The following is a 25,682-nucleotide window of genomic DNA, read 5'->3' as shown; positions in this document are numbered from 1 at the left end:
TGACAGCTGGTTGTGGGCATATCTCATGGGTTGTAGAAACAGCCCATGCAGCCTCAATTCCAAGCATCCAAATGGGTATTACTATCTGTCACCCCACAACAAAATAACTGGTCAGAGCAATTTGGTGGAAAGCCTGAAGTCAGCTTAGTGTGTGTCCTTATCTATATGCTAGAACATATGGAACCTGGAAGCTGGTCTGTGCCGGTTCTTTTCAGCATTTGCTATTTCTGAGGGAAAGAACTCACAGGTGTGTGATGACATTTGTGCTTTGGGCAAGTAAGGAACCCAGACCTAATTACACCTGCTTCCTGGTCTGACTTAGAAGATGTTAACAAATGAACAGCATCAGGGCCTTTGGAAAGAAGCTGACGTTTTTTTCAATGCTTTCTCATCCTGAATTCACCACCCCCTCAGATGTAAAAGTGTGAAAATATCTAAGAAGCGTATTCAGGGATCAAACCCTTACATTCCTTCACCCAAGGTCCCTGATATGTGAACGACAGTCTAGGTACATTTAATCCCTTCAGCCCTTTCGAGGTATATGTTCATATATACATATGAATGGTTCTGAGTCTGATGTGAGCACACTGTCTCATATGTAAACCCGAGCTCCGGAGACAGGAGGGTAGACATATTGGTTTGTTTTCTAAGGAACGAAATTGAGACAGAGATACACAGACAACACTTTGCCCACCCAAGTGAGCCACCAGTTAGAGTCTCCCATCCCTTTAAAAAGAATAGATCTTTCCCTGCTTCTGTCTCCCTAGTGGACTCCTGCAGCAAAGAACAAAGTTGCCTGGCTCATTGGGCTCAGGGTTGAGGAGGAGTGTTGATTAGAGAATGCTGCGTTGGGTGGGCGCTGAGATAAGACGCGCGCACCAGAGTGCGCTGTGGGTCCTTGTCCTTAACCCTTCCCTCTGAGGAGCCGGATCCACCGTGCTGCAGTGCCCTGGAGCCCTGATGCTGACTGCCCTGGGCTCCCGAAACTTTGCTTGGTTGTGGGCTTGAGTACGCAGAGCTGAGCTGCCTGGTTGGCTCTAGGAACGCACCAGGAGAGTGTTAGAGGAGGGACCCTTTAGCACCCCAGGTTCCTAGCCTAGGAGCTCCGCGAGCAACGGTGCAGCCGCAAAAGAAAGATGTCCCTTCAGCACCACGGACCTCCAACGACCCAGCATTGAGAAGCGGGAGGCTGGGCAACAGGCGGGGAGCTGTCCGTTCAGCACCACGGACCTCAGCCCTCCGACGCAAGTGGCCGGCCCCCGCCCCAGGACTCTCCCTTTTCTCCAGTTTGCGCGGGGGTGTGGAGAGCAGGCGGAGAGCTTTCCTGGGAGGCTGGGGAAGCAGTGAACACTCTTCTCAGCGACTCGCCTCCTAGCAGAGCTATTTTTTGCCATCCGCCCTCACCCCCAGCACACGCGCTCGCACACACGCACGCACACGCGCGCATACACACACACAAACACACACTCACACACATACACACGCACACACATACACACGTACACACACACACACACACACACACACACACACACACGCACACACACACACACTCACACACACCAGACCTCTCTGGGTTTCTTTTGCCTTGAGTCTCCCGGGGGCTGTGAGAAACCAGGCGCATCTCAAACCAAGCCGGCAGCTCCAAGCTCCGAAGCCATGCCCTGCACAAACGCTAGTCCTCACCAAGCTCCTGAGGAATGAAAGCAACCCAGGAATCCTCTGACCGCAGCAGTGATGTGGACCAACCCCCTGGAGCCCGCACCCTCCCGAGGGCCATAGAGGACTCAGGGAACTGGAGAGAGCTCAAGACAGGAAATCCCAGCTTTCCCAAAGTCCCCGTGGATGCTGACAAAAGGAGATCTGGATTTTTGGAAGAGGCCGTCCTAGGTTACCCAGCTGCAGAGTGATTCTCCCAGTCTGTCACTGAATCTACCCCTCCAACCCCCAGCCGTTCAGAGTACCATGAAGAATTATGAGGATGTGTGACAGAGGTATCCAGATGTTGATCACCACTGTAGGAGCCTTCGCAGCTTTCAGTTTAATGACCATTGCGGTGGGCACGGACTACTGGCTATATTCCAGAGGTGTGTGCAGGACTAAATCTACAAGTGACAATGAAACCAGCAGGAAAAATGAAGAAGTAATGACCCACTCCGGGTTGTGGAGGACCTGCTGCTTAGAAGGTACTTACAAATTCCTCTCACTGGCTCTGAATGATCTGCTTCTAATGTCCTGACATGTGTTGGAGGGGGGGAAAATAGAGACAGTGGAGGGGAAGAAAAATAGTTTAAATTGTTGTTGGAGATGCGTGAGTGTCCAGACTATGCTTCCACTGAGTCAGGTGCTGTGTGGATGGAAGGGCTGGGTCTTGTTGATTGTTTCTGGTCTAAGCTAAATGTGATGTGATTTTGTAACACTCTTAAGCACCTTCTGCAGTTGAGAAAGCTTCTAATCCTGAACCTCTAGGCATGTTGTGCACTGCTTGGATCTCTGTCTAGAGACTTTGATTTGTTTAATTGCATTTTGGTGAATGGGGATTATTAAGTAAAGGAAGGGGATAAGACAGGAAGGTGCTGAGGGACTGATCTAACCTGGGGCACTCTGATCCTTTTTTTTTTTTCTTTCTTTCTTCTTAAACAATAAAAGCTTACCAGCTTCTTCTGAGTTTGGTCCAACTAGACATTGCCATGAACTTCCTTTGTTAACTTATACTAGGGAACAATATGTAAACCCCAACTCCCACGCCCCCACATCTAAAGAAAAATGTCTTTATGAATAAGTGTTTCATTATTTAGGCTCCAAATAAAGCTGAAGTCTTGGTGTTTTCGATCCACCTGACTTCATTCATAAATCACGCCCATTACCAGCAAATGTATTTCCTTGACATTTAGACAAGACTGACTCTAAGAATTGCATCTCATTGCTTCTAATTTTAAAAATTAGAGGATTTGTTCTAAATTATAATGAGGCAGGCGGGCCATTTTTAGAGTGTGGAGCTCTTAGGTAGCCTATGTCACTACTAAACTTGCTTCACCGTTTGAAGGGTGACTGTCAGTTTCACTGAACAATACTTGGGTGTCACAAGGAGTGAAAAAAAAAGATAAAATCAAAGCTTTGTGAATCTGTTAGCTGGGGGAGCCACTAGATTAAAGGGCCACTAAGAAGGGATTTTATTTGTCTGTTTGATTGGTTTTTGTTGTTTCTCTGGCTTCCTGGAAGCCAGTGAAGTTTATCACCGTGATAGTCAATCTCCCTTGGTTCCTCCCCCTGCATTCCCTGTGGCATTTCTCAGGGTTTCTTGGGAACTCGCATTTATGTAAATGACTTGGGAAATAATGCTATGACATCACTTGCTAGTGTAATATTGCATCATTCTCTGGCCTCCTTCCCACGTCCTGACGCTCTGAACTCTCCTGACTATAGCGCCACTACAGTTGGTTCTGTTTCCAACACAGATTTGCAACTGGTGGAAAGCCCAGGAGGGAGAGGGCTCTTCATGTAAAGTCAGAAAACGCAGCAATGCTGCAAATGGTCTCCATACTCTTAGCTAAGATATTTGTCCCTTTTAACTCTCAGTTAACCCAAGAAATGACTGATTTGGAATCATTAGTCTTGAGTTAGGACTACTCGAGCTTACACTGTAACCAGTTTACTAACAGAAATACTAAAATGTGGTTCTTTCTGACCACTTACAGTTTGAGGTCACTCACCTTGGAGAAATTCCACCATTCCCTTTGCTGCATTGGCAATTATGAATCAAATCCGTTTTGCAATGCTGTGGTTGATATACATGATGATGCCTACATAGGTGGCATTAAAAGAAAAAGGTTCTTCCCCAGCCAAAACCACACAGACGTAGCTCAGGCTCAGTCATTTATACTCCTTCTGCCTCTTGGAAATAGTCTGGAAATGTAAAATTAAACACTAATACTGACATTCTTCACCCTGCCTTATTTATTTAAAAGTCTGTCAGGATAAAATCGGGGCCTACATTTTTCTGAACCTTTCCTCAAACCCTCACAAGGAGCATTTCCTCTTCTTTTCAACATTCTACTCCGTGCCTACAGTTCATGCACGGGAGCAAAGCCACAGCTGAGTGTCCCACAGCTTTAGTGGAGTAACTGAGAAAGGAAATTGGGGACGATTTAGAGGGATCGAAGCTGTGTTCTTGGGCTAGTCAGTTCTTTTGAGAAAACTTGTTGGAAACTTCCTATAGTTTTTTTCTCAGCTAAATCTTACATTTTGAAGCATTCCATTCGGTTTAGATACATGAACCATTCTGAATCTGAAAAGTTTTTAATCATTTAGATGGGCCTGCATAAAATTGGAAGCCAAGATTCTCCTTAATAGAGCGAACACATCAAGTGCTCAAGAAATATGCAAGAACCTCTGTTTTCTGCATGGTAAGACACATGCAGCAGACAGCATATATCTTAGGATTTCCAACCTCTGTGAGGAGGAAGGTGATAGCCATCTCTATTCACTCCTCCTGTCTGAACAGCAACATTCTCATCCTCTGGTTCTTTAAACATCAAAGAACCTATGAAGGAAGTATTTTGATCATTTTTCTTCTTACACGTAATTTAGAAGAGTCCTTTTTTTTTCATATTTTAAGAGTCATGAGACAATGTGATTATTTTGCCCAAAATAAGGAAATACTCAGGAGGGACAGCTGTATGCAAACCTATGAAAGGCTGTCATTTGGAAGAAAGGTTTGAAATGTTCTTTGTGGCCTCAAGGGGGTTGGTGTCTTACCTAAACATAAATAACTAACCAGCGTGGGGTAAGAAGCTTCCAGCAATAATGAGGCCCCTAACAGCAGAAGTATTCAAATCTAACAAAACAATAATATCCAATAATTGTCCCCAAACTTGGCTAGTCACTAGAATCTTATGAATAGGTTTTTAAAAATAGATTATCAGACTCCACAACTACATTCTAGGCCGCCATAGGTCTATGGTGTATCCCCGGAATCTAAATTTTCTAAAAGTCCTTCAAGAAATTATGATGCGAGAGCCAACATGCAATGAATGTTTACAGTGGTCCTGGGAATGACTGCATGCTCACGAGGACCACGGCACTCACGAGAGATGCTCACTTCTTTTTTGTCACCCTATGACCCAGCAGAGTGTCGTTTATACTCAGTCCTTGCTATGTTGTAGTGCCGTTTTCAATTTTTGAACAGTTGGGATTTTCATCTTCAGAGGAGCTCAGAGATGTAGCGACTGTCATTACCTCCACCTTATAGACTGGGAAACTGAGCCTAGGAGAAGTTCCATAGTTTGCCCAAGGTCATATACCTCAGCTTGGCAGGTGGTATGTCACCTAAGACTTGCAGCTTCTCAGATCACTGCTAGAGAGCCCGAGTTCATGCGCTAGCAGCTGAGTTGCTGCCGGTATAAACATTGACTTGTGAGAATGCCCAGACACATGGTTTTTTTCCATTCAGAAGTCTCAGATCTGAAAACAATCAGCTTATCTGTGCATCGACGGAAGGGATGCAGGAGCCACCAGACAAGAACAAACTCAGAGCAGCGAAAGATGCACTTTGAATGAGAAACCAATCAACCTATGCAGAGTCACCCACAGTGAGAAACCCAAGTGATTGCCTGACTCATTATCTGGAAAGCAGGCAAGGCATTCACAAAGTCCCAACCTGCTGCATGTTTTCAAAGGCAGTGTGTGAATTTGAATGAGAATGTGCTTAGTAGGCATCTCTCTCATTAAAAATAAAATAAAATAAAATAATAAAATAAAGCCCTAGGTCCAAGCAAAGCAATGCATTTAGATGGTGAGGGGAACCACTAGCCTAGCAACAAAGAACCCTGGGCACTAATCACATTTTCCCCTAATAGTCATGTAAATTGTTCATGTTGCTTTGTTCTTCGGGGCCTCAGTTTACCCAGTTCTAAGATAAGAACTTCAGATGAGGCTAAGAAACAGTAAGTCCTCTATCCGTGTGGCCTAGCCAGGTCATGCAAAGTGTGAAAGAAAGCATTTCATACTCTTTTACCCCAGTTATATGGTAGACAATGACAGTACATGAGAGAGACATGTGATGACCAGACTTTGGTCTCAATGTTTGTGGCAGTAGATGGTAGTGGGGACTGCACCAAGCTGGAGAGGCCATCTAAAGAACAACAATTATTCGACTTGAATTGAGTTTGACTCTGGGGAGCTGTGTATCAATCTAAAGTTCTTATCTGAGTAAACTGAGGTCCAAGGGAGGAAAGCAGCATTAACAATAAGTCAGGTAAAGAAGAGTCAAGCATGGGACAGCGGGATGGCTCAATAGGTTAAGTTCTTGTTACACAAATGTATGGACTAGGATTAATATCTCTCCACCACGTATGTGCTGAGTGGTTATGGCAGACCTGTGATCCTGGCAAACATGGGAGATTTCCTGAGCAATCTAGATAATTAGATTGGCTGAATCAGGAAACTTGAGATTCAGGCGAGAGACCCTGACTCAGCATATAAGGTGGAGAGCAACCAAAGAAGACACCCAACTGCAGACTCTGGTCTCCATATATGAACACACATACTTGTGCACACACAAACACACACACAGGTTCACATGCACTTATGTAACCATAGGTGCATGCATACATATACACCATATGAATATACATGGAAAGAAGAAAAAAGATCAAGGAAAAAAATCAGGCATTAAAAGCATTTGAATTTTAAAATGCAAACAAATAGTTCACCTTTTAAAAACATGGGCTTATCCAAACTACTTACACTGTAGCTTAATTTTGTCCACGGGTTGCCCGTTTTGATCCCTAGAAATTACCTAAATGGCCTTTGAAAGCAAATTTCTATTTTCATATTCAGTTCATGAATTAATCTTTGTAACTCATTTAAAAGGCTCTGGATATTAAGAACAGAAAGCTTACTCAGGATTATAATCTAGGGAACTTCAAATGGAGGAAAGGAAGTTCAATAAACTGATGTTTCTACCGCAGATGGGCCTGAATGACACCAAACATCTGGCTGAAAACCGAAAAAAAATTAGCCAGCCATTAGAAGTTCCCCCATATTTCCAAATCTGCAGATGGCTGATTTTCTCAGGCAGATGGGGTTCCAGCTTTATTTATGTGTTCAGAATCTTTCAGGGAAGCTGCAAGGACGCAGTTGAGGAAGAAGACAAAGGAGGGGGATTGTTGACTATGTCCTTTGTGCCAAACCCTGTGCCAGACGCCTTCAGATACGTCAATGCACACTTGTCCTCTCTTGTATCACCTGCAGAATGCAACTTCTGTGGGTACCGGGGTCTTACATTCTCTATGTCCTCAGAACTTAGTGACAGACACTTCTTCATTCTGAGATGGTCCATATCATCTTATCTAAGCCACGGCATAGAACAAGCTAGAGCTCTCCCTGACTCCTGGCTTTTCTGGTTCTTTCCATTCTTTCTTCTCACCCATAAACCCAAGAGTCAAAGGCAAGAAGAAAGCGGGCCAGAGTCATAAGGTAGGATGTGAGCAAGTGACCTCAGCCATGCCTGTGGATTGAGTTAGGATTGTGGAGGTAGTAGAGGTCAGAACAGGAGCCCAAACTCCCCCACCACTGCCAAAGCCACCCCACCCATTCCTGAGACCTCCCAGGACTTCCTCAAACCCATGAAGTAAAGAGTAAAGCCTGTTGGATATTTTGGTTGTCACAATACTGAAGTAACTGATCTAGCTGATAGAAAACTTAGTGCTCAAATACCTAGTCACTTTCACAGTTAGTAAATGGTATACAGATAGAAAGCAGGATTCACCTGACTCCCACTATACCTCTTGGGCCATGACCCTGCTTCAACCATGGAAACTGTCCATTTTGTATGCTGGTCTTGTGCTCAACTCATTAATCAACATTTCAGTCCCAGATGTGCCCTCCTTGAACAAAGCCCTCAGGCATCTTCTTCCTACCTCACACGGCATTCTGCCTCCATGTCCTGTGACTCCATCACAGACAGTAAATACCTGGGAATTCCCTCTGTTGGTTTCATTGCTTGAAATTGTGTGCTTTGTAGTACAAGAAAGACTGCTCACCCACATTCCAAGACTGTCCAATTATTGGTATTGTGTGTTGAGAAATGCACTAAGATCTAGTAACTGTGTCTTTATTTAGTTCAAAAATTGAGGAAATGAACATAAATGTTTATTCCATGATGGTACAAATGATTCCTGGTCAGTAGAAAAAGTTAACCCCAAATAAAGTGACTTAAGCTTTCCAGCATGCTGATCAATTTTTACATTTAACTTTGCTATCTTATTTCAGACTTTTGTTACTGGAAAAAAAATTACCTCCTCTTTTAAACCAGTTTTATGACTCTGCTGGTTGAGTTGAATTCCTACTGTTGAGTTGAATAAAGCTTGACATCAGCCAACTATATAAGTTAGGAGAAATGTGCTTTTAATAGTTTGAAAGTTATACTTTGCAATATGGAAGCACTTCCGAGTGAAAACAGTGTTTAAGAGAAGCCATTTTAAAAGTCGCAGGGTTGATTTCTTTTCCTCTGTCCTGGACACCCTAAGAGACACATTGTTCTACTGGAAACAATCTCATCTTTAGCAACAGCTCCAAGGGTACCGTGCAACAACAAAGGTCTGGAGTCTTACCTGGGTCCCATCTTTCAGTGGGTATGCAATCTTGGGGATGGCTGCACCTCTGGTTGTCTCCTTACCATGTGTATTACTGTGTAAATGCTATCACCAAAATGATGCCAGACAGAAGCAACTTAAGGGAGAAAAGGCTTATTTTGGAACACGGTTTCAGAGCATTCGATCTGTCAGTCATTGCTTGGCCCCAGGCACTTAGGCGGGACATCAGGGCAGTGAAAACAAATGGCAGGAAACAATTGGGCACAACATAACAGACAGGAAATAGAGTGGCAGGCACCAGGAACTAGGGATCACCTTCAAAGTCCTGCCTCTAGTGAACTAGTTCTGCCAGCCAGAGGTCTAAACATTCCAAGGACTCACCAAACGGTACATCCTGCTGGAGAGCAAACATTCAGAACATGTTCAGAGGCATTTTGGATTCGAAGTGTGGTATCTGCCTGTCCAAAGCAGCAAGACTTTTTCAACCTCTTCCTTTGTAGTTTCTGTGGTTCTGTCAATAATATGTTGGCCATTAGTTCTTGATTCATTCATGTCAGAGAGAATTAATTTGCTTTAAGATAGCAAATTAGCTTTTCTTATGACAATGTTCTTTCCCTCCAGTGTGTGTGGTCCTTCGGTGAGTTACCTTGGGCTCCCAGAAGACTCGCTCACAACCTACAAGGACATGTAGAGAAAAGAGAGGCTAGTATTTCATCTCTGGTTTGGATACATTTTAGGCAGCATGGCTACACATGTGTATACCTCAGCAAGAAGGTCCAAAGGAAACAGCCATGTTGAAAGACTGCATAACAATAGGGCAACCTCTCTGGGATAATGAGGTTCTGTACACTGAAGGAAGCTTGGGCGCCTTACTGGAGAAAGATGCTCATTGACTGAAAAGCCCTTGGCCCATTTGAGTGATGCTTTGAAGAAGTCACGTTACCTTAGTTCTCTTGACTTGGGGTCCAGCAGGGACTGTATGTCAGCCCCCAATCCAATCAACCTTCACGCAGACCTGAATCTCTCTACTAGGAGAAGATGCTTTAAAGATAGTTACGGGGTGCAGGGGACTGGAAAGATGGATCAGCAGTTAAAAGCACTAACTGCTCTTCTAGAGGACCTGAGTTCAATTCCCATATGGCGGCTCGCAACCATCTTCAATGGCACCCAATGCTCTCTTCTGGTGTGTCTGAAGAAATCAACAGTATACTCATATACATAAAATAAATAAATCTTAAAAAATAATCAAAAAAAATAGTTACAGGATACTGGGTTGGCAACTGAAATCTCAGTAGCATGGGGCTCAGTCAGTGGTAGGAGCCAAGGTGAGATGGACAAGAACAGCCCCAAGTTAGTCATTTCACATCAAGGAAGCATGCTACTAGGAAGGGACCCCAAGAAACCCAACATATAGGGTCTTACCACTCAGGCATTAGCTGGACAAGAGGTGACAGCAGTGAGCTAAGTAGGAGAAGTGTTGGTCTCATCTCTCTTAGTGCTCTAGACATGTTTCCTTAAAGGGCATGGGATTGCTGCCATTGAGAAACGAGGCTCTACTACTCCCTCAAAGGGGAACCACTGGGAGTTTAAAATTATATGCAGTTGAAGGAAAATTCAAGGGTTGACCAGCATTTACCCTCAAATCATGAACTTGACCAGCTGTATCTAGAAGCTCTCCACCCCTAGATGGCTCTGCAAGGAAGATTTACTTATGGTTCTATATCCTGGGTCACAGGAAATGACCTACCTCCAAGGAGCATGCGCTCCTCCATCCCGATATTGGTAATTAGGTGGGATGCTGTTAGCAAGACTGTGGGATCCACGTGCTTCCAAGAAAGGCGTAGAAGAATGAACTATGGCAATCCTTGAAGGCAGTCACAAGAAAACAGTACAAATAGCAGCTGACACTTAGCAATCACCTTCCATATGCCACGTTACTATTATTGTGTCGGGCTGTGTGCTCATTTTCCTAGCCATCCCCTGAATGTTTGTTTATTTATCTGTTTAACAGCAGACATACAGTATTTAAACAGTGTTCTACACAAGCATTTAACAAGTATAACTTGGTCCTCATGACTTCTTCAGAAAATAGATATTACTGCTATCCACATTTTCTAGACTTCCATACAGGAAGACAGAGCTGGGATTCAAGTCCTCCCATCTGCTGTCTCTCATTAATTATGCGTCAGGCACTTGGATACGCAGTATAAACAGGATCAGCTGATTATCCTAAAAGCCAGTCTACCGATAGCCTTTCTGTGCCATCAAGCAAGGAGACAGAGGCTCAACAGAACCTCAACCCTGGGAGCTGGTAGAAATACAAGGCACAGACCCACCCAAACCTCTTCACTATCTGCCCCCAGTTAAAAGCCCAGACCTGGCAAGATGGGCTTCGTTCCACCTGCTTTGTCAGGGAAAGCCTAATGTCAGTCACTAGCACACAACTGATCAATAGCTGCAAATATGAAAAGTCCTGATGCTGCGGATGGCAATGTGGCCTGGTCAGCAAAATACCCAATGCTCAAGTATGAGGACCTGGATTTGGATCCTCAGCACCATGTAAAAAAGCCATGAGTGGTGGTACAAACCAGTAATACCAGTCAGTGTTGGGGAGGTAGGCACAGGCAAGTCCTGTAGTTCGCTAGTCAGCTAGTCTTAGCAATACTCAGGTTCCGTGAGAGACCCCACTTCCAAAAAAATGGGAGAAAGTGATACAGAAGGATACCTTGACATCAACCTCTGGCTACCATACCTACACATCTGTGTGTGTGTGTGTGCACGTGCACGTGTGCCCGTGCGCACATGTAATCATATACACATGTACCACTTATAAACATAATGTTAAGAGTCAACAATTTTTATTGTAAATCCAGAAGACAATGCCAAGGAAAGGAAAAGGTAAAAACCTACAGGGTTTCAACACATAGCACTGGGCTATGAAGAAATCCCTCCATAGATCCAATGTCATTTCCCTTTGAAAGAAAACACAGAGCATTTGGAAGTAAGAAGCACGAGAGGCTGATCAGAGGCAGCGGGACAAGCTATGAGCCTGCACTCCACTGCTTCCACACTAGAGCTTGAGGCTTGCTAAATTGGGGAGACTATTAGATTCATGACTGTCCTCTTTCCTGAGGATTAAACTCTGCGCGCATCACTGATTTGACTCCTTTGAGCTTTAAATGCAGTGTCAGGCAGAAATCAGGTTTTGGCTAGTTTCTCATGAAGCACTTAGAGGGGTTCAGTCATCTCAGAAGAACACCAGACAGCAGACCAATATACCACCAAGCTCTATTCTTACTGATTGTGGGTAAGAGTGAGCCAAAAGCAGGCAGATGGAATAAGACAAAGGGTAGGAAAGTCTTAACATCACCATTTTTTGGAACGTTAGAAGACACATCATCCGAGAACTCTGGCCACCACATTCCCAGGAACCACTAGCGTAGGCCCAGAGCCCAGTGTGTAGTATATGCTTACGAAATATACTTTAAGTTCATTGAAGGCCGGAGAGTAATTTGATTAGCTTAAGCTTCTGGTGTGCCTGTGCTAATCCCCAACAGTGCTGAACATTTTTGTTAGACTGGCTGGCCAGCAGGCTCCAGGCTCCTCCTGTCCCCTCCACTCCCCACGATCAGTGTTAGGGTTACAGGTACACACCGCTGTGTTCTGATGTCATGTGGCTACAAGGAACACCTAAACACAGGTCCTCTTGCTTGTGCAGAAAACACTTTGCTCATTTTGCTGTCTCCTCAGCCCTAGATGTTTGATTCTGAAGTGCCTACGAATTGCCCTTTTAATAGCACATCTAGAACTCCAGTCACGAGGTCTCAATCCAGTAGCCCTCAATCTGAGAGGCATGGCTCTCCTGATCCTCTGATCTCTGTGCCATTGTCTGCTGTCCTCTATGTCGTCCTGGGATGTAACGCAGCTCTCCAACAGTCTCATCTTCAAGCTCTCTCAGTACTCTGGGTGCAAACTTGGGGAAGGAAAAAAGAAAAGCAAATCCATGCTGTGTGGACATATTGCATACACACCCAGCAGACACTGTTTCTGTCCCCCATGCCTGAGTTTCTCAATGTATTTGTTACCTGCACATGGAGGGGCTGGCATCAACACCACTGTACCATATGCTGTTTCTGTCCTAGAAATACAATGATTTGCACTTATTAAATTAAAGTAATATTCCAGAAATCACGGGTAGCTCTGGAGGGACCTCCCACTACCTCATCCACTACAAAAACTCTCCTGTCTCCCACAGAAGTTAGTTCAGAGGAGTCGCTATAGACACACATTTAAAGCAGATCCTCCTAGCTCCTTAAAAGTGTGGAACACAGAACCAAATAGCTGTTTACTATTGGACAATGCTTTAACATTTGTATTGTAAAGTAGGCCTTACTTCATTCTTTCCAGAGTGTTACTTTTTACCAAAAAGCAATCTGCTTATGGTCAAATGCTCTAAGTCTTTGGCAAAACAGAAAAAAAAATCTATATCAAGAGGTAATGGTGTTAGCCGGAGTTAAAGGTGCTGTGAGGGGCTGTGATGGCCTCTTTTTGCTCTCTCTCTCTCTCTCTCTCTCTCTCTCTCTCTCTCTCTCTCTCTCTCTCTCTCGACTGATAACTTCACTCCTGAGCAGTGGGAGGAGGCAGGGACTAGAATAATAAAGTCTGAAACTACAGAAATCAGCCAGGAACACCAAAGATGAATTTCCAGTTATCGTCCCAGAGGCTCTGCTGTAAAGACGCCTCTTTGGCTCAAGAAAAAATCCAGTCCTGACATAGGGAAGGTATGCCAGGGGAGGGTGTTGTGGGCTTGTGTGTGTGTGAAGTTTTATATACTGTGGTCAAGGTGGACTTCACTGAGAAGGTGACGTGGAGTTCAAAGTGGAAAGGCAGTGAGGAAACAAACCAAGTGTCTCTGTGAGGGATGGGTCCCAGGTGGAAGGAACAGGGACTGTGAAGGCTGAGGGGGAACTGTTCAGATGCTCAAGAAGTCCAGTGGAGCTGAGCCTGATGCTCAAGACCAGTGAGGCTGAGAGGGGGGTCAATAAGAAAAGAAACAGATTAATTTGGGGTGTTAGAGTGCAGCTCATATAGGACCTGGGTTCAGAGCCTAGGAAGGAGTGGAATGTGTTCGTACCATCACCATCGTCCCTGTTCCTCTCATTCTCTCCTCCTTCCTCCCCTCCTCCCCATTCCTCTTTAGCCCTCCTCTCTCTTCTCCCTCCTCCTTTTACTTCTTTTTACTTCCTTTTCCTCTCTCCTCCCCTCCTCTCCCTCTCCCCTTTCTTTTCCTCTCTGTCCCCTCTCTCCTCCCCTCTCCTCCCACTTCTTCCTCTCTCCTGCTCATCTCCCCCCCTCTCCCTCCTACTCCAGGTTCTGGGGATTGAACCCAGGTCCTTGTCCGTGCTCTGGATCTCCTCAGCAGTATCATTTGCTGCACACTGTCCCAGGGTCTCTCTAGATTTTGTTAGACAAGAACACTAAATCTAGTCTTCAAAATGGTTGCCCATCCTGCCCCTCCCCTCGCCCCCCATCTCTGTGACAGGCACAACAGAATATCTCAGAATGGTCTTCCTTCTTCACTTTCTCTGAAGACAAGCCTATGGTCCCTGATTTTCAGCACTTTATTTCCTATTTGGGGGGAATCATACAATAAGGGACGTCAGTGAGAATGTTGAGTACTTAGCGAACCTCTCAACGAGCTTAGAATCCTTCTTCCTGCTGAGTAACTTCTTCCTGACCCACAGATTCTCTCATCATTGAGTCTCTGGTCCTACCCATCTCTAATAGGCTCCTCCCACGCAGGGGCCCTGCTCAGCTTAGAAATCCAACAAGAGATGCAAGATGGGTTTCCAGCAGAGGGCCCCTCAGCCCGGGGTCCTCAAACTGCAAGTGCCTATCAAGCTGCTGCAGTGCGCTAGACACCATGCCATGTTCGGAAGCTGCGTGCAGCAGAGCAGAAGGAAGGCCAGGCTCTTGTCTCTGCTCGCAGCTGTGTGGAGAAGATGCTGCTGAAGAGGCAAGCAGTGGGTAGAGCTCCTGCTGCTAAGAGGAGGAGTTCCTGGATTAGTCAATGTCGGGTTGTCATGGAAATGTTCTAAGGGCTGTGAGTCTTCAAAGTGACTGGCCTCACTAGGTGCTCAAACCACATATGCCAAGTACACAAAAAGAACTGTATAGAATACACAGAGGACTGACCTGTCCAGTGCTGGCCAGATATAAAAATGAAGTCAGAGCTCCTGGGTTCTTACAGCTAAGCAGAAGGCAGTGAGAACAGGAAAGCAACATCTTCCCCATGAAGGCATTCCAAGGGTTTAGCCTGTGTGTGTCTGGGGGCATGCATGCGAAAGCGTGCGCGCATGTGTGTGTGTGTGTGTGTCTGTGTGTGTGTGTCTGTGTCTGTGTCTGTGTCTCTGTGTCTGTGTGAGTCTGTATGTGTGCATTCATGCATGCCTGTGTTTATATGTGTGTATATGTGTGTGTGTGTGTGTGTGTGTGTGTGTGTGTGTGTGTGTATGTGCACTTCATTGTTTGTGGCAGAGTCACACTCTATCTCTAGCTGGTCTTGACCTTACTCTACAGCCCAGGCTGGCTCCAAACTTGAGATCTTTCTGCCTTAGTTTCCCAAGTTTGGGGATTGCTGTTGTACATAGCATACCCAGTTCCTCTTTTTCATGGTTAAACTTTTTCAAAATTCTAGATAGTTGGTTTTTCTTATATTCTTTTGAGTAGAATTTTCCCTGTTGCATGCTTTTGATTTTGTTCTGCCGACCGGGGAATCAAACTCAAGGTGTTCTGTGAGCTCTCTCTACCACCAAACTATTTCCATAGCCTTTATATATTTTTTCAAAACATTTTGAAGGATGCAAACTTAACACAAAGCAGACTCCAATATAAAACAAAATCAACCAATAATCTCTTTCATCTTTCTCTGCTGCTCATAATTGTTAACTGGCTAATAGATAGCGTTTCTCTGATTTGCTGCTTTACTGAGTCATTTGTCAACACTTTACAGAGAGAATGCTTTTCTCTTCAAGTTAATGTTGTTCTTAATTTACTCAAAAGCCTTCCGAGACTGATCTTATGCGGTGGTGTGAATGAGAATACCCACCATAGGCTCATATATTTCAAGGCTTGGTCCCCAACTGTTGAAATGTTTGGGAAGGATTAGGAGGTGTGGCCTTGTTGGAAGAGGCATGTCACTGAAAGTGGGTTCTGAAGTTTCCAAAGCCTGCATCATTTCCATTTCACTTTGTCTGCCTTGTGCTTGTCGATTGAAATGTGAGCTCTCAGTGACTGCTCTAGCTCCTAGCTGCCATGTTCCCAGCCATGATGACCGCAGACTCTAATCCTCTGAAACTATAAGCCCCAATAAATTCTTTTTTCTTTAAGTTGCCTTGGTCATAGTGTCTTATCACACCAATAGAAGAGTAACTAAAACATCTTTCAACTTATTAGGATACTTAATCTTATTGAATTTTAAAATCCAATATAAAGAAAGGTTTGTAATGACAATCCTTTGTCATTACAATTTGACAATTTCTGTGAGACTCAACCCTCAGAGCCACAGAAATGGCTTTTTAAAAAAGCCATTTCTGATTTGATACTCCCTGTGTTTATTCCCATATCTCTAAATCATATGTTCATCTCTCTATTTCTTGATTTATAATCTATTGACTTCCTGCCATGATAGGTAAGGATTTATCTAGCTCATTCCAGTCTCTGTATTGATTAGCTCTCTAAATTTTAAAAACAACACAAATCTTCATTTCTTTCCCATCCACATTGGGCAGAATGTCTTAGTTTCCCATACTACAGAATGAAAATGTCCAGGTTCCTCATCTCGACCCATCACATCTGTCAATTGTGTTGTTACCTTTTTCATAATAAGAACCATTCTAACTTGACCTTGTGTAGCTCTTGTGTAGGTCGCCATAGCTGCTATGCATTGGTGAGTGCAGTGGCCATGCAATGACCGGAAGATAGTGTCTCACAACAACCTCCCATCCTTCATTCACTCTACTTCCTCTCTTGCAATGGTTCCTGAACTTGGGAAGGCCTGAGTGAGCATAGTCTAGTCATGTAGTCTCAGCATTCTAACCTGTCATGAGTCTCTTTAGTCAGGTAGGAGATGGGAGAATATGAAACTGTCAAAGAAAAAGTTAAAATATCACTAAGAGAAAGAGTCAGAAGAGAAAAAGGGTAGCCTGTAAGCAGAGTACTTGCTTGGCATGCACATGGCCCTAGGCTTCAGCTTCAGCTCTACAAATAAAACATCCCAACATGCACTCCATTAGCAAAGTGGGTCTGTAAAGAACCAGCATCTTCCGTGTTTCAGTAATAGAGTCAGAGTTTGAAAAATGACATGAGTTACCACAGCTGTGACTGTAGACTGTGTCCAGCACAAAGCAAGTTGCATTCTAAGGTTATCTTCTTCTCTGTGTGGTTTCAAAGGTACAGTCTCCAAGTCACTCGGAGAAAAGCATTCAAATGGCATCTCCTAACACTCAGCCCAGTGTTCAAAATCACTCTGTGGATATGTTTATACAGCACTTGGGCTTTCTGGCACAATTTCTGCATTTTTCTGATTGATTCAAAGCTTTCTTTGAGTTTTAAAACAGGCCAACTTCAAAAACACAGGCCTGAGAAAACTACACATATCCTCTGTCCTGCTTCCTCAACATCACCCAGAACCTAAGAATTCAACCTTATAGAGGATGTGGTGGTGCGTGCCTGTAATCCCAACGGCAGAGGCGAGATGACAGCAGAAATTTGGAGGCCAGCCTGGGCTATATAGTAAGTTCTGGGCCAGCCAATGCTACATAGAAGGATCTTGTCTCAAAAAACAAATGAACAAGCAACAACAACAACAACAAAAAAGACAAAAAAAACTTGAAAAAGAAAGCACAGATAACAATAAGAGAAGTCAATCAATTATTGTTAGATCCATACTATCCGCCACAGGTTCATTTGGATCCACACTTTCCCCATAGACTCATGTCTGGGATATCTGGTTCCCAGGGAGCAGTGCTGTTCATGGAAATTTTGGGATGTTGGCCTAACTGGAAGAAGTAGATCCCTGGGAATCCTTGAGGGCACACTACCCCTGACAAGTTCCTGATATGAATTATACTACCCCATTATATTGTCTCTGATATGCTGGGCTGAACCTTCTGAAACTGTGAGCCCAAATATAGCTTTGTCTTTAAGTTGTTTCTGTCACAAGTATGCAAAAGTAACTCATACAGACTTGTGCTACAACATGACTTGGGGTCAGATCCAAGTTCAATCACCCATGGCTGAGTGACCGAGCATATTGCTTAACTTCTTTGAATCTCAGCTAATACATCTATAAAGTGATGGTTGTCAGTGTAGTTGATTACAGCATTGTGTGACTAGTTAATACCTGTACAGTGCTTATAAAAGTGCCTGGGCCCAGCATAAGTGTTGGTTATTTCCATTTGCGCAGCATAGACTAAACACAATCTACTCATCAGCACTGTTTGGCCAACAGGAGAGAATCTTCCAGACTATGGAAACTACTGTTTTGTCACTAAGAATCTTTGCAAGATTCAAAGAAGACTGAGGTCAAACCAATGATTTAACTTATGGAAGCAGTACCAGCAAGTCATATTTATAGCAGTCAGTGACAAATCTTGGATTGGATTGTTCTCATATGAATGATTCTAGAACATCTTCAGATGAACTACACTGGGGAGCTAGTAGCATTTAGTAAGTAGCGACAGCCAGTGTATATTGAGTGCTTGCTTACAAACCTCTTCTTAGTCCTGCAAGACTCTTCAGGGTATTATCCTCACTTAATAGGGGACTCAGTGAGATCCAAACTCAGGTCACAGAAATCTGAAAACCAGTACTGTTCATCTTAAAGCCAGAGCTAGTGTTCTCACAGCATGAAGGTCAGGCAGGGTCAGGCCAGTCTGCAGAGGTCATGTCAGCAAGTTCAAAATGATTTCAAATCAATAAGAGTGATAAAAGCAGACACATCTTTCCCACTGCTGTGATGGTTGCACAACCACAGTGGTATGTGTACACAACAGGCACAACCCCATTGAAGTTCAAGGACCAGTCAGGACAGTTCTCCACAGTCAGTATCACCATGGTTAGATTTACTTTAAAATACCCTAAATGAAGGAGGAGGAGGAGGAGGAGGAGATGATGATGGTTATAATGATGATTTTAGAAAGGATAGATTTTGTTAACTCTCAGGTTATGGAGCCTCCTAAAAATATAAGAAGTACATAAGGAAAACTTCCACTGCAAGCCTATGCACGCTGGGTGTCTCCAGAGAAAGCCCTAAGCTACTGAGCTGTGAGCTAAACTACCTGCTTCTCCCTCCATGAGATGCCATATTTTTTGAAAAAATGACTGACTGATGGGAAAATTATGGTTATTCAGGCTTAGGTCTTTGGCAGACATTTTCTAAAAAAAAAAAAAAAAGCAACCAACTATATTTGTTGCCAAGGATAAAATTCAAGGTTTCAAGAGAAAACTACAGTTTTGGAAAACTTGTATCTGGCTCTGGAAGCCAATTCGATGCTCTTTTTTTTCTTCTAATATTGTGTGATGAAATGTGCCCAATTTTTAAAAAAAAACCTGCATAATTCAATGAATCAATCTTTCCCAAACGACCAAACCAAACATATGCTGTTAACAAAATTAGGCTCAAATAGCCAGGCAGGACAGCACTTCAGAAGGCAGAGGCAGGTGGATGTCTGTGAACTTCAGAAGAGCCTGGTGTGCATGAGAGGTCAGCTGATGCTACATAGTAAGACCCTGTCTCATGAACAGCAACAAAATATCGTCCTAAGTGAGCATAGGGCAACAACATAGCATAAGAAGTACGATCCTCAGATCCTCAGGAAAAGTCAGTACAGCTCCATGGTCTAACTAGGAGAAAGCCCTTAAGAAGCCACTGCTCACCGAGCTTTGGTGTCAGGTAGAAAACAAGTAGGCACAATTGTTTCCAGAGGCCATTCACACAGTTCCCTCTTTTCTGGTCATACATCTCCATAAAGCTGGGGTTTCTTCATATACTCTTACCCAAACATCTGGCAGCAGATCAAATGCAGAAGCAAGTGGAAACTGTGCTTTAAAGAAGTTTGCCAGGGAGATGTCTCAGTGTGTGGATGCCTGCTGCCCAGTGTGATAAGCTCAATCCCCGGGACCCCAGGTAGAAGGAGAGAGCCGACTCCTACAAGGTGCCCACCTCTGACCTCTGCATACACACAGTGGCCTGAGTGTACACACACAGAGATATACACACTAAACAAACACTTTGAAAAGTGAAAGACTTGCCAAACAAGTGAAAAGAAACACCACTCTTCTCCTTCTCCCTTTTGTTCCGGAAACAGAAGTTACATTGAAATGCATTACACTAACACGCAATTGGATCTACCGCCACTTTCCTGTGAGTTTTAAGGTAAGCATTTACCCTTATGTGAGCTACAAGAGATATCAAATTGATACCATCCACACAAGCAAAAGCATGCTGATGTGTAGATGTGCGGAATCTGAAGACCAGATTTGCAAGCCTTTCCTTGGTTCTGTTTTCACTTCTGTTGACAAACTTGAAAGGGTTGAGGGGAGAAACGAAGACAAGAAACACAGTCGTCAGCTTTTTCATTCTCTCATCTGCTTTCTCTCTGGTGGAGATGAAACACTTCCCTGGCAGCTCTGGCCTCTATCTCCGAGTCCTCTTTAGTTGCAGCGAGGCTAAGCTGTTGTTCTGCCGACTCTGGGATGTAAGAGGCAATGTGCGGTTTCAGTAAGTCCTGGAAGAGGTGGCTTTGATTAAAATGCAACCCTGCAGAGGTAATGTTTGATGGGACCTGGAGGATTCATAACGTTTTGTGGCTTTGTTAGGGAATGCCGACAAAGCAAAGCTGTGGCTCTACGGGGAGCAGAGATCTGTAAAGACATAACTCCCCTGTGAGGTGAAGCAAAGCACAGGGAGAAGGAGCTGCACATCCTCAGGCATTTGGTGCATGGGGGTTAAACTTATCAACTGACCATTTTGTAACCTATAATTGAAGAGACTGTGTCAGGAGGGAGCTGTGTACAGAGTGGATAAGACTGCTGGGGCTCCCTGAACAATCATTCCTTTTGGCCAGTCTTCCTACTGTTGAGCAAGCATCTGCCTCACTGCTTCTTCACTGCAGATACAAATGACCAGCTGCCTCGTGCTGCCTCCGGTGGACAGTATCCTTGAACTGTGAGCTAAAATAAACTCATCCTGTCTTACGCTGTCGGGTGTTCTGTCATCGCAGCAGGACAGTAGCTGATACTCTGTAATACACAGAAGCACCAGAGGGCTTGCTCACTCTCTTTCTCTCTTCCTGTCTGTCTCTGTGTCTATCTCCGTCTCTGTCTCTACTGTCTCTCTTTTCTCTCTCCCTCCCTCTCTCTCTCCCCATCCCTCTCTCCCTCTTCTTTCTTTTTCTGCTCTCTTCCTCCCTCCTTCTCTCTCCTCTCTTTCTCTTCCCCTTCCCTGTCCCCCTTCTCTGCCCTCTCTCTCCCCTGTCTCCCTCTCCCCTTACTCTCGTCTTATGATTTCACTTTTTACAGCCTTATGAGTGATCTTATCCACTAGAAAGGATGGCTGGAGTATGTGGCTACTTCTGCTAGTTTGTGGTCGGATAACTTATATCTTATATCCTCTTTCTTTTGGTTTTGGCACTCTGGTTTTCTCATTATGTTGCTCAAGCTAGGCTTGAACTCACTGTGCTCCTGTCTCAGCCTCCTGGGTGCTGGGATGACAGATATATGCCACTGAGACTAGTTTTTATTGATGCTTTTAAAATAATTTGGGGACCATGTAGAATCAGTTCAGGACTATGCTGAGAGATAAGCCAAGTCATTATTAGAAAAACTCTAGCAAAAGAAAACTCTAGAAGGTCGATTGCAATATGATCTCCAAATACACATTTGGAAATTACCAGTGGCACAGGGCAAAGGTGTAGACATAGATAAAAATCACCCTGCTTAACCTCTCTGGAAACACCCTGACAGATGCTTTCAGAGATGTGTTTCCGAGGTGATTCTAAATTTAGTCAAGTTGACAGTGAAGATAGACCATCCCAGCAGGTAAAGCACTAATAAACACGTGTAACACTCGGCTTCTCTGCCAACATCCATGCTAAGTAATCCACACCCTCACATCTGAGCCTTTTAACTACTCTCATTATCTCTATGTAACAAAGGGAAAACCCTGGGCACAGCCTGGGGAAGGGGAGCATTTCTCTCACACAACCATTCCTCAGGACAGAATCTACACTCAGATAGTAGGACTCTGTGACATACCTTGGACTAAAAAGAAAAATTACAACTTGCACAGGAAAGCAAGGATGTGTGAGTATTAGAGATGAGAGACGGAATGTGTGTTCTGAAAAGAGGAAGTAGCATGGATGTAGATCTGGCGGCTGAAGAAAGAACAGGAGAGAGCCCCAAATAGTCAGGAGTGTCTCAGCCAGGTCTGCATCCATAGGTGGCGTGAGCGCAGAGGATGGCAAAGCAGCAGAAGTTGCTGGACTTAGAAGATACATCCAGTTTTACACTGTTCTGGGAGCAGCAGGAACACTGTGGATAGTTCAAAATGATGGTTTGGGGATGCAAAGTAGCTCAGCTGTTAGGAGAACCTGTTGTTCCCGCAGAGGACCACGATTCAGTTCCTAGCACCCACATCTGGTAGCTCACGACCTCCTCTAATTCCAGTCTCCTCCTCTTCTAGCCTTCCTGGCACACACACACACACACACACACACACACACACACACACACACACACACACAGTAAAGGTATTTAAAAATCTAACATTTGAAGTTCTGTCTGCAGTATGACCAGAACAGGGAAGAAAAAGTCACATTTGAAGACTAGTTAAGAGACCTCTTACTGGGAGCTATGGACATGGATCTATTAAAGTCCTGGCTAGGCAAGCATGAAGACCAGAATTTTGATCCCAGGAACCCACATATGTATGTCTGAAGGAGTGTGGTAGCCTGTCTATAATGCCAAGGGAACTAGGGGATTCTCCAAAGCGTGCTGGCCAGTGAGACTCCCACACTGGTGTGCTCTGGGCTTGAGAGATCCTCCCCTCCCAGTTGGATAAGGTGGAAGAGCAGTTGAAGATTATTCCAGACATGAGTCTTGGGCCTGGACATTCACAACCACTCATAAACATGCACACGTACACTCAGACATGCACACACGTGTGCAAGCATGCAAATACGCACACAGGTGCAGCACATACACACAAATAGAAAAGGGAAAAACAGGTCTTGACCTAATAGACCAGCCATAGTGTTAGGATCCTGTCATAAGAAGGGAGCAGTGCTGATGGGCCATTGGCCACACGCTGAGAAGATACTTCAAGGCAGAACTTCCTAGTTGGCACAGCAGAGGGTGAAGGGGAACAAGGTCAGAGCACTCTGGGTTTTTCTCCCTTCAGTTTTTGAATTGACTGTGACACCCTTGAGTGACAGGAAGTTTAGTGAGGGTGAGAGACAATGAGTTGGGTTCGGAACACACTGTATTTATCACTTCCCATTTAACAGTCAGGTTGTGGTGTTGTGAGGGCCACCGGGTGTGCTACAGGGAAGTACGGGATAACCTGTCTAATTACTTGCACAAATAGCGCCTTGCTGACCAGAAGTCAGCCAGAGCTGCGTATCCTAACCTCTCCTAATGGAGAGAACCAGATTAGAAACCATTAGAAGAGATTTCATGTGACAAGTTAACCAATGCTAAAAGTCTGAAAGCCACCTCAGGTCACTGTAGTCTAACTGGGCACAGATAGGGTTTCCTGGGTCTCGCAGAAGCAAGTTGTGTGCCACCGTCCTTTTCCTCTCTGTCTGACTTACCATCTGGTTCTGAGCAAGCATCAAGGAACCCTTTCATAAATGGTGACCTTTTGAAATTTGAAATGATGGTTTCTAGCTAATTTCCATTCCAGCCTGGGGGCTACGACTTGAAGGTCATGGGCTTGAAGCTCTTGACTCGTCTCTCACCCTGTGCTCTCAAGTGTAATTTGGAAAAGGGCAGTGTTGTCTGCACTTGTAATGTGCCCATCATTCAGATGAAGGTTCATCAGTCATCATCATGTGACTATTCTCTGTTTGAGGCTGGAAGTATAATGTTAATGACAGGGCCAGACCCAATCTGTTCTGGAGAATTGGGGTGCCTTTTGTTGGAGGCCATAATAATATAATCATACTATCATATTCCCATGAATTCATTGTTGCAAAGTAATCATATTAAGAAGAGGGAGGTCTGGAGGAATGGGCCATGTGGTAAAGTATTTATCCCACAAGCCTGGGGACGCAAGTTCAAATCCCTAGCACCGATATAAAAATCCATGTCTGGCAGTGCTGGGAAGCAGAGGCAGGAGGATCCCCTGGGGCTTGCTGGGCAGCCAGTCTAGCCAGTCACCAAGTTTGAGGAGAGATCTTGTCTCATGAAGTAGTGTAGAGAGTGATAGAGGAAGACGACTAACCTCACTGACCTCTGGCCTGTACATACAGGCACACACATGTACATAGTTGGCTGTAACACACGTATTCAGAAAAGAGGGTGAGAAGGTACTATATTGGCTTAATAGCAGAAATATGGTTTGAAGCAGGGATCAAATTCCCCAAAGCAACATTCCTCTTCCCATTGTCTTCTCTGCTAAATCTACTTTGGAGCAATGGACAGCAGATTCGGGAATATGTGGTGGTTAACTGTGGCTCTCAGGGCAATGATTATCTATCCTTAAACCCTGCGCTGAGTGTGAATTTGATTCCCAGAAGGCAATCATTGGCTTTGATTAGTTTACTCACCCATTACCAACCAATAGCCTCAGACGAGGAGTCTCAAAGGACTGATTGGCTGAGGTCTAGGTCACATGGACCAGCCTTGGAGAAGGAAAACAACAAGTCCCCCGAGAGGGTGGTAATGACCAGCAGTATTATTGGAGTGTTCTAAGAAAGATAAACCCTTTTCTTAACCTGCTCATTATAACAACCCTTCGAGGCACATACTATAATCACCACCTTTTTAATAACAGGGCAATGTATAATGAGATAAGGTGAGTTGCCAAGGAACCATTCACAACTAGGAAATGACAAAACCAAGGTAAAGTATACTTCCCAGAGGCCCACAGGCAGTAAATAAAGTAGCCTGCAGACTGAGTCAGCCTCTCCCCAGAGCGTGAGTTCTTAACTGTGTATTATAAAGCCACCTTACCTTGGGATAGTCTGTCAGATCTTACTCTACCATAACCACTCTGACGTTAGTGTTGTGGTTGCATCTGGAAAGCTCCTCATGGTCTCATCTTTCTTGCACTTGATCTCCAGTTTGTGTCACTGTTTAAAGACTATGAAGTCTTTAGGAGGTGGTGGAATGAGGCTGCTAAGGATAGTCCTTTGAAGGTGATAGTTGCTAATGGTTCTGGCCTGTGTAGCTTGTTTCCTGTTTAGTCATGCTATGAGGAGACACCAATGTGCGCTCCCAACGTCAGGAATCCCGCCATGCTTTTCCAGTCAAGATGGACTGAAACCTTGACTTAAAGTAACCTTTTATTTCCTTAACTTATTTCTGTCAGGTACTTTGGTCACAGCATTGCAGAGATAGCAAACACCAAGAGATTTCAGATGTGACTGTGTTTTTTTTTCCATCACAACTTTATGAATGAGATATGACTCAAGCACATTACTCTCATTTTACAAGTGGGAAAATGAAATTTAGTTCTACTGAGGTCAAAGATCAAAGAAATAGTTGAACAAGAGACTCGAATCCCCTCTGATTCAGCAGTAACACAGTGTAAGGGTTTGTAAAAGTTTGCTAAGAGGCACTGGCTTGGAGCTTCTCTTGGCTCACCACAGCCTCAGCTGAAGACTCACCCACCATGCTGCCTCCCATGGCTTTCTGGGCTTGAGATGAACAGAGCTGTAGACCTAAAAATCGCCCTGGGACTTAAGCACCCCCCCCCACTAAATTTATCTCTCTTGAGTTACAAATGTGCACTGCACATATGCACACACACACATATGAACAGGATAATTTATTAACAGTCATTGTGGTTTACATATATTT

General features: G+C 44.3%; 1 protein-coding gene across 1 annotated transcript in view; it reads left to right on the top strand.

Moving 5' to 3' along the window:
• Positions 1–1,284: 1,284 nt before the first annotated feature.
• Positions 1,285–25,682, top strand: part of Cacng3 (calcium voltage-gated channel auxiliary subunit gamma 3) — a 94,198-nt gene continuing 69,800 nt past the window's right edge. The window contains exon 1 of the mRNA XM_032892722.1: positions 1,285–2,186. Within this exon, the coding sequence (XP_032748613.1) occupies positions 1,976–2,186 (211 nt within the window). The 5' untranslated portion in view covers positions 1,285–1,975. The remainder of the gene's footprint in view (positions 2,187–25,682) is intronic.

The sequence above is a fragment of the Rattus rattus genome, chromosome 2 (assembly GCF_011064425.1).
Source record: "Rattus rattus isolate New Zealand chromosome 2, Rrattus_CSIRO_v1, whole genome shotgun sequence".
Taxonomy (NCBI): Eukaryota; Metazoa; Chordata; class Mammalia; order Rodentia; family Muridae; genus Rattus; species Rattus rattus.
This window is presented reverse-complemented; position numbering and strand designations above follow the sequence as displayed.